At 40.6% G+C, this 10,129-nt stretch overlaps 1 protein-coding gene across 1 annotated transcript; it reads left to right on the top strand.

Moving 5' to 3' along the window:
- Positions 1 to 829: 829 nt before the first annotated feature.
- Positions 830 to 5,401, top strand: her5 (hairy-related 5). Its single transcript, XM_076292792.1, has 3 exons — positions 830 to 919; positions 4,717 to 4,812; positions 4,925 to 5,401. Exons 1-3 carry the CDS (start codon positions 830 to 832, stop codon positions 5,399 to 5,401), a joined length of 663 nt encoding a protein of 220 aa, XP_076148907.1.
- The last annotated feature ends 4,728 nt before the right edge of the window (positions 5,402 to 10,129 follow it).

Genomic DNA, 10,129 nt, shown 5'->3' on the forward strand with positions numbered 1-10,129 from the left:
CAGGATATGTGTTGGAGTGACTTTTGGCAAATTACTACCATTCCATGACTTCTCTAATCCAACATTTGTGGCTACAGACATATTATTCCCCATCCACATTTTTCATTAAATGTTGTCCTGATCACATACACTTGGATGTATGGAGAAATGGTTTGGGCTTCACTATTGAGATGTGCATGCTTTGGTTGAAAAGGGCACTTCAGAGTCGGCTTTATAAAATGTGTTTATTTCGAAAAATGGTAGAAAACATAAATATTTCACAAAATATACTATATATAAAAATATATCTATTTACATATATACACACAATAAACATGCCATGATCTTGGTCAGAAGATTAAGACATAGAAGAGCCCAGGGAGAGGACCCATCTGTTCTGACAAGTGTGCCAATCACAGTAGGGTCATTCATATGTCTTTTAAACAGACAACTGCAGCCGTTAAACAGTGATCAGTCCCCTGCAGTGCTGACTGACACCTATGCTACCACGAAGGATTATGTGGTAACATGGCTATCATGATCCTTTCATAAGATGTTCATTCCTGGCTCATCAGCATCTCCTGTTCTCCTAGTGTCTTTGTTTTTGAGTGAGGGGAGATATAAAAATCCATGTCCGTCCATATCATTCGGTCACCTGTGTAAAATGGTCAGTTCCACGGCCGCCACGTTGAGCTTGTTAAATTTGGACCAACAGCATGTCTCCTCATGGGAGAAGGGGAGTGGAAGGGTGTGAGACGACTTAAGGAGCAATACGTCGTGACCGGAGAGGAAGAGGAGGGTGAGTGTCTATAGGTGTCAAGAGAATGTAGGGATGCCTTGTGTGAGAACGATGGCTCACAGGAGATGGAGGGGTGGGCTGCAGGGGTGGAGTGGGAGAGGAATGGAGAGTGCGGAGGTGTCATCTGCTCAGACACGGGAGGTGAGTCAGGACAGCGGCCTGTTGGTGCATCGGTTGTGTGGAGCTGTCGCTCTTTTCCATGCCCCTGGTGGCCGGAATTGGTGAAGTGACCGTCCAAGCGGACCTTTAGTTTGTTGACCTCGGGGTCAACTTCAGATGAACCTGTATTAGTCATGAAGCTGGAGACGTTGGTTAGGCAGTGGTGAAAGCCTGCAGTGTAGACTGAGCTGAACTGTGCATGTGGTGCTTGAAGTCCTGACACAGATATTTCAGGGTTGACTTCTTCATCAGGCGGATGTTGGCTCCCAGGTTCTACATGAGATACATAAAGGGATTAGAGGTGCCTGCAGGTTTATTTTACATTTACAGATCCCCAAATCAGACATAGCAGAAACTCAGACACATAAGCAAAAAATATACTTTTTTGGTGCACCATAAAGTTTTCTATGCACGCCAAAATCATTTTTGCCCATGTTCCCTAACACCATTATTCCCTTACCGTATCTTTTGCAATGCTTTTCTGTATCCCTCCTCAGGTACTGAACGGCAAGGTCTAGAATCTCCGCCTTTTCCAGTTTGGGATTCTGCAAACGCTAGTTTTTGTGAGAAGAGGGGGGGAACCGTTAAAATGGCAACACTTTATCGTGTGAGTCTCTAAATGGAGAATGTCCACCACCTCCATGACGTGAGAAAACAATACAATTGCAAAAGGTTTGAAATATATATATTTGAAAGAGCGCCATCAAGGCCTTGCTTACTTACCGTGTCTTTCGTGCATCTCAGCAACAAAACTCTTAACTCGTGCAAATTCTGATTTATCCTATCTCTTCTTTTCTTCTCAATCACTGGTTTCAGTACCTGTGAGAGTTCAATTGCAAAATTCAATAGTGTCCAGATTGTGCCACTGACATTATTTCCATAATAATTAAAACCAAGCCAAAAAAAATCAGACCTATATCAAAAGCATCCACCACACTTACTCGTTTCAGGCATTTTGACTTGTTTACATCTGAGTTCTTCATTGCTTCAACCAAAAGTCTGAAGACTTCTGAGGAACTTGTGGGAAAACAGCGAAACTCTCCTGGGATGAGTACGATGAATGGATAGTAGGCTAGCTCAGACCTGAGCTTGGCTTTTAGACCAACAGGACGCATCTGATTGGATGAGAGGTGTCAATGACGTTGCTTTCACACATTTGGCCTATCTCGTTTGATGACTTCAGGTCTGAGCTTGTGTTTGATAGGGTTTGGAAAGTTGAAGGACTATAATAATAGTCCAGTTAATCATAACTGTTATTCTGTGTATCGTTTCCCACTAATTATTCAGTGTTCGTGAAGGAATGATAAAGATATATGGCCTAACTTTCATGTGGCTATAGACTATAGGCTAGTCCTAGATGTATAACTGATTTATTGATATATTTTCTGAAGTTACTCAACCGATGAGAAGCTAGAGTTCTCAGTGGTAGTGTGTTGTTTGGGAAGGGGTGATAAGGCGGCGACAAATAAAGCAAAACCTTGTAGCTTACTGAAATGCACACAAAATACTGGGTATATGCAGTACATTCAAATATATCCAACGTAGATTTTAACGTCACTGAATCAATATCAGTGGGGGGTTAAGCAGTGCCGAATAAGCTAAGTTACAATAACTTTACCGTTCGTTTACCCTAAAGAGAACATGTGCAGTAAGCCAAATGCGTTCCAAAAGTAACCTAGCTTACCAAATGTGAAAGAATATTTTCTCGTGGGAACTAAAGTAAGGTGAGTAAATTAACGATGCACATCGCACCCGCTAGTGTGAATATATTTTAGGGTGACAAAAATGACCAAAGCGTGCCTTGGGTCTGAGGTGGAAAAGATGCGCGTTAAAGTGACACCTTTAGGCGCGTGCAAAATGCAAAGTTTTTATAGATTAATGAGTAAGAAAAGCGCGAACAGGACTGGTTCGAAAGAGGCGAATTCCAAGTAATGCCATTTGTGTTTCTGTGTGTGTGTGTGTGAGAGAGAGAAAGAGATAGTGCAAGAGAGAGAGAGAGTTGTTACTTCTACTTAGAGCCCTGATGTGTTTAATTGTATCTTCCCAGAGACGCCGGTAAGCGAACCACAATCTTTATTTAAAGTAGGTGGATCCCGCCAAATCTAGACACTTTCTGCAGATGCTCCATTCAGGTTCCGCTCCCACCATATCAGAATGGTGGAATATATCATAGCTACCACCTGTATTGGGATTTGGATCTGTATTTCCCTTCCATATTTTATGCATGTGGTCAGGTAGGCCTATACTTGCGCGCTGCTGGATGGCATATGCTTTCTCTCTCACACACACACACACACACAGACAAAGTAAGGTGGGTTTGACACAAGATGCTAATCGGCGCTAAACAGATTTCAAGGATTCAGTTGACACGCACCACTGCAAAGCCAAAGACAAACACAAAGGACTCACTTCTTCCTGTTTTGTTAAAGGACCCCCTTTAATTCTAGATAATCCGAATGGGATGTCCTTGATCCGATCATGCTAGTGTTATTCCCCCACTCATCCTAGCAGTGGGTCACAGAATGTTTATATAATCTATAACCTAGGCTACTGTTAAGTAAATCAAATATTTCACTCATAGTATTCAATTAGGCCTGGTATGTCAGAAAGTTAGCTGAAGCAACTGTCCAGACATATGCCGGCAAGTCTGTGTGAATGTTATTCTTTAATTGTCCATCCACATTTTAAATCAGAGATGGCTCACTTGTAGCAATAGGCGGTTCACAGTGAAAAGCAATTTAAATTAAAAGATCTGTGTTCCAGTGGCGCGATTGGGAATCAACAGTCTGGCACCCTCTGAATGTTTTTTACAACGGTTTAACTGACTATTTGATGATTAATAATTGCATGCCCTCTGTTTCTTAATAGCGGTCTTTCGCAGACCTTTCTGGAAAGGAAAGATCATTGGATCGCAGATCAGACAACTTGAGAACTGCGCCACTAAACCTTGTGAGAAGAGTCACGTAGCCTACGCGTTCAGTCTTAAAGGTCGACTAAAAATGTCCAGTCAGTTTGTAATTATGTAATTCTACAAATTAAATATGTAGAATAATTTGTCGCGTTTTGTATGGAGTTAGAGAGCCTTCCGCCGTTTATATGTTCATAAAGTATCCATGGTCTGTAGTATAGCCTATTTATATACAACTTGAAAACAAGTTAAGTGTAGAGGCTGTGTAATATTAACTGCAATCTGTCGGATAGGAAGAGGTTGGTAGCCCATCTATTACTCTGAACCAAGATTAGTCTACACGAACCATAAATAGGATGAAATAGGCCTAGTCAAGAAACCAATTATTTTTTCACAAAAGGAAGTTGGACCCTTCCTTTCATGTTCAGGTCGCAGAGGAGGCATAGCCACCTTTTGTTCTACCAAATTGAAAGGCGGAGATTTGGGTGTGGCTTTGGGCACATTTCAATTATAAGTGCCAGGTAGACCCACTGTACTGAACTTCAACTTTCTGCAACGGTGTGAGTCTACGGATATTTCGACATTATGGACGTTTCGGGACCAGCAAAGAAATTTCGAAGGGTAAGACAAATATAACGCAATTCACAACACATGGTTTATTATTAAGGAAGAGGCCTACTACTTATTGCTAGTTTGAATGTGTGCCTAAGGATTTAACCTGTGCACCACAACTTACCTAAGCTTGTATGGTTCAGTCAGTGTAGTGAAAATGTTTAAACATGTATTTTATGGAATGTATCAAATGTATTTTATGGAACACCTGAGATTAGTTTTTTGTATAACATTAGATTTTGTTTGTTGTTTGTTTCAGATTGCCAAACCTGTAATGGAGAAACGCAGAAGAGACCGCATTAATCACAGCCTAGAGTCCCTGCGCCTGCTGTTGTCAGAAAATACAGACAATGAGGTATGCAGAATTAAGAATTAAGGTGAAATTCTAAGGAAAATGTTTAATTCTATTAATCGCATTGGGTTGCTCAGAACCCCCTTGTAATAAAAGCATCTATGTCTCCTTACAGAAACTGAGAAGTCCCAAAGTGGAGAAGGCTGAAATCTTGGAGAGCGTTGTGAACTTCTTCAGAGCTGAGCAAGCAGAGCTTCAGTCCAGAAGCAAAGGCAGGAAGAGGGCACGGGAGGAGGATACTGACCATCTCACCCACAAAAGGCAGATGTACAGCGATGGCATGAGGGCTTGCCTGCTGACGGTCAGTCATTTCATCACGTCCAAAACCCAAGAACTGGAAGGTGGACTGGAGTGGAAGCGTTCCCACAACCACCTGGCACCGCAGCATCCGGCAACCATGGCGACGGCCCCACATGACCCCACTCTATCAACAAAGCCGCTATCCAGGCCAGGCTCTCCAGCAGCACGCCTCAGTGCAGCCACTGGACCACAAGAGATAAAAGCAACTTACCTGCCAACAAAGGACTCGGCTGCCTCCCAGAAGCCTTCATTGGTGTTCAGTGACTGTGTGTGGAGACCATGGCCACAGTAGAACAACTGAACGGTGGGTGATTTGCATGGCTGGGATCCTTGCTGACCTCCTGGTTGTGATCATATTATAGGTCAGATCACTCGATGTGTAAATATACAGCTATATTTGTACAGATGACTTATCATGAATTGGTTGCTACTGTGTTTTACCAGACGAGGGATTATGACCACATTCAAAGCATCTCAAGTGGAGACTTTGAGTCAGACACTCTTTTTAATTTGCAATTTGGTCATCTATACATTCCAAAGCAATGTAAACGAGTTTCCCTGGTGAAAAACGATATATATGTATTTTTGTACAGTGGATGTCTTTATTTTTTACTTTGGTGTATTAGCAGCAGTGTGCTGCACATAGAGATTGTAGACATGTAGATTTGCATCACTGTTATATTTTCTTTTGATTCTCCTTTTTTGAAAGAGTGTGATACTTGATATCATGTTTATATTTTTTTCATTCACTTCCTCCCATTTTTGTAACCAGCAGATTTTTTTACAATGAGAGGTTCAAAAATGTTTTAATTTTTCCCCCCCTTTCTCTAACATGTTTATATTAAACATGGGCAGTGGAAAAGGTGATTGATTCTATTTTTGTATTAAACAACATTGTATACATTTACAAGTGTGTGTCTCTGAAATGATTTTGAAATGTGAATGCAAATAAGCGCATTCAGTTGAGCCTGTGTTCAGATTGACTCGCACATCTCCTGTGTGAATGTGGACAGTTGAACTTGTGAACATGCAGACATTTGCAGACTTTTACTTGACCAATTACTCCATTCTGGTAAACTTGGCTCACAGCTCCCAGGTCTTTCTGTTGATTGGTTACAATGCAGAAATCATTGATATGCTGATTTAGGAATGGATGACCTGCTCTGATCTCAAATACAGGCTTTTACAGACACATAATGCAGCTATTGCAATCAAATGTCTAAAATCCATTCATGAAAGGCAACAAGAGCACCCCAATCAACAGGTTAAATAGTTCAATCAAAGGTTCACTTTCTCAACACACATACCAGATTATACCAGAATGTTCCACAGGTGATGCCAGCATAAACAATTGACCCTGTCTACCACACACAACTTGCGATAACACTCCATTATACTCTGATTCAGTTCATCTGACAGTCTGAGACTTTGTGACCATGAAATGAATGCTTGTAGTAGTTCTTGTGTAAAAAGAAATCTGTGTCTCGTATATGATAAAACAGTGTTGATTGATTACAGGTTCTAACTTTCTGATCAACATGTGATCTGCCGGACGAAGATGCTGTGTGGCAATGTTTACAGTGTACACTTGTTGTACAATGTGCTCTTGATGCTGGAATAATATAGGATTTAAACATACATCATATTAATGTGCTTATTAGTCCTTTGTCCTAATATATGTATGATTTAAGCACAGTGTTGGGCAAGTTACTGAAAATTAGTAATTAGTTACAGTTACTAGTTACTTCTTTCAAAAGTAATTCAATTACGTTACCAATTACTGTATATCAAAAGTAATTAGTTACTAGAGAAAGTAACTTTTGAGTTACTTTTAAGTCTGCTTTTAAAATGTCAATATGAACAGTACTGAACACAATACACACACAATAAACCTAATTTTTGGACCTATTTATTGTAGTTTCAACGGGCCTTCAAATCAATAGCCTTGTGCATGACTTCTCAAACTTTTTCCGACCACAAAACATTCTACAATGCATGGCCTCCCTGACCTTGTTTTGCGCCACCCTCACCATCTAGGTGGTTTGATAGATATGTACAGTACACTGCCTACTGCTTGCCTTCTACTAGTATGCATGGTGGTGCACTGACACTGAATTCTGCATTATAGTAATAAGTTATTATTATCATTATTATTGCAATCCTTAGGCTACATGGAATTCGTTCAATGGGATAATGTGAAACAATGTTAAATGGCCTATTTTCAAAGCAGTTATTGTCTGCTCACACACACATAACCTTAGGTTATCATCATCCTGCTTTGAACACAGTTGTATTATATAGCATTTTAAGCACCACCAGTTTGGGAAAAGCCTGCGCTGCACAAGTGCTGACCTACCGAAATAAGTTCTAATGCATCCGAGAGTTTGGGATTGTCGCGCACTATGCAGAAGGTTACTCTTCAGCTGATAAGGTGTTCCAGAGAGAAGTTGCATGTTCCGTCGCAGACAAATGAATCCATAACACCATGGACGTCAATTCCGATGTAAACATAGCCTACTGTGCAAATAACTCAAGTCGCTGTTACGTACAGTAGGCTATTTGGAGGTTTCTTTATCTGGTAAGTGAAATCTGCATTTTACTCTCGAGTTAAACGTGTGCTTGCTTGTGCCAAGGCTATATATAGGCTACCGTAGCCTATTGGTGTTGTGGCGTGTCTATGTTGTAAGAATGAGAAATTGATATAACCAGGCTTTTGCGCAATAGGAGAAAAAGAGCGGAGATAAACAACAATGCGCTTTTACTGTAGTGGAGCTTACGAGATGGAAACGAAAGGGAAGGCTTTTAAGATGCCCATTTAAATTGTAGCATAATGCACTCTTGTGTGTTTTAGCATAAATCCGAAGGAGCAATGTGAGGAGGCTCCTATTAACTGTAAAGAATGCATCTGCAATCTAAACATGAAACACAATCGCTGGAAACACAGCTAAGGTCGGGAGACAAAGCAGCAAATGTGCATCTTGTCTGCAGTCGTTCATGAAGATCAACAGAGTAACGCAAGTAACCAACTCTTTGACATTTCAGTAATTGTAATTGCGTTACTGGATTTACAAAAATACTTCGTTACATGCTCGTTACCACTAAAAGTAGTGGAATTACAGTAACGCATTACTTTGTAACGCATTACTCCCAACACTGTTTAAGCATATCAGTGATTTAAACATAAATCATTCAAATAACAGTTATTGACTGCATACTATTTATTTGCTTTAAAACATTTTTATATGAATCTGATGCAATTTGGTGTTGACAACAGATTCAGAATAAAGAACTATTCCTTGTGATAGGCCTGTAAACATTATTTCAGCAAGGATTCCTAGAATCTACATCCAAATAAGGTTTTTGGTGACTTTTAAAAAATGTGTTGTATTTTACCTAGCCTTTAATAACTTTGATTGGTAGGCTGCCCTTGGATTCCTTAGTACAGTGTTTTTCAACTTTTTTTGTGCCACGGCACACTTTTGACACTTAAAATGTCCCACGGCACACTAACATCCTGTGTGAAGAAAAAATAAACATACCATAGCTTAAAATTTAAAATAATACACAGATATGGCCTTATTATGGCTTCTATGCAAGACCTGCACAATAAAACAAGCGCCCTCTGTTTCATTTGTAGGCTATAGACTATATCTAATTCTGTGAATACTGGATATGGGGCCCCCGTTGTACAGTGCCTGCATACCACAAATAGTGCAATCATACAATCAATGAGAGCATGTGGTTATAAATTCTTTGATGCAACAGTTGCTTTTCTTGACCTTTGAGTGGCATTTGGGTAATTTTCTGCGGCACACCTGATGATCTCTCACGGCACACTAGTGTGCTGCGGCACAGTGGTTGAAAAACACTGCCTTAGTACCTGCAACATTTTGGCTGCCTGAGGTATCAAAACACCTTTTGTTTTCAAAAAAGCGAGCGGAGATTCAGTGTTGATATAGGCTTATGTCTCCGAGTGCCCTATTTATTGGCACCCCTAGTGTAGTTCAGAAAAAAAGAAGTCAAATAATTGTTGGCCTCACAATGAAAGCAATGAGGAAAAATAAACAAACAAATCTCATTGAATTAATACATATTTTTAACAAAAACAGATGTGCCACAATTATTGGCTCCCTTGTACAAAAGCCATTTTTTGTTAGACACCATTCCTCTTCACAAAATCTCTGCAGATCATACACATTTCTGGGTCCTCACATGTGTATACTCCTGTTTGGCTGAGATGACCATGACAGAGTCTTGAATTTCCCCTTGGGAATCAATAAAGTATCTATCTATCTATCTAGAGGCTTGATTTTGTGTTCAGTATACCATGTGTGTGTAGATATGGGCATACTGTATGTTTTGGTTCATTGACCTGCTGGATGATCCAATTATGACCCTTTTAATGTGTTGGCAGAGATACATAAGGCAAGACATGGAGTTTTGTCCAGGCAAGTTTGTCACGTTTCCAGGTGATTGGAAGGTCTTAATTGCTGTTTTATCTGTGAATATGGGAATTTTCAAGGGAGTACATTTTTTCTAAGCCATTCCTGGACTTACAGAGGTCAACAAACTTTCCCTTTATTTGAATAGTGTATTCTCTTGTCTTTCCCATGTTAAAAAATTACTAGGCCCTTTGACCTCTGTGTCACTTTATTTACGTACCTTAGTGTAAGGGACCAGACAGTGAGCAAGAGGACACCGCCATTGTTGTCACATTACGTTGTCTTTGCCCAGGATGTGCTGGAAGCAGAAGCGGAAATGTTGCAGTGCCACTTACCAGAGGGTGATGCAAGCTTGATACCCCAGAGACCCAAGGGTCAATGCCAGGTGGGATGACTGCTCTCTCCATGGTAGAAGTGGGATAACTGCTCTCTCCATGAGGCCATTGGAGGCTGGAGGCACCCCCAGAGGTGGGTGAAGCAGAGCAATGGTGTATTGTATGGGGATGGGAGAGGTGCGGCTGCTGGATGCGTGAGGGACATCAGTGTGCATGCTTGAATGACAGTATTATTAACTTAAG

This window comes from Alosa pseudoharengus, unplaced genomic scaffold, assembly GCF_046254945.1.
Source record: "Alosa pseudoharengus isolate Yale_2024_CS ecotype anadromous, Long Island Sound unplaced genomic scaffold, YU_APseudo_1.1 YU_APseudo_1.1_scf_19, whole genome shotgun sequence".
Taxonomy (NCBI): Eukaryota; Metazoa; Chordata; class Actinopteri; order Clupeiformes; family Clupeidae; genus Alosa; species Alosa pseudoharengus.

What these genes read in the sequence shown, in the direction of transcription:
- her5 (XM_076292792.1), top strand. Translation starts at nt 830, where the DNA reads ATGGCTCACAGGAGATGGAGGGGTGGGCTGCAGGGGTGGAGTGGGAGA. An exon ending in CATCTGCTCAGACACGGGAG is followed by an intron (nt 920 to 4,716) that starts GTGAGTCAGGAC and finishes TGTTTGTTTCAG; the next exon opens with ATTGCCAAACCTGTAATGGA. An exon ending in CAGAAAATACAGACAATGAG is followed by an intron (nt 4,813 to 4,924) that starts GTATGCAGAATT and finishes GTCTCCTTACAG; the next exon opens with AAACTGAGAAGTCCCAAAGT.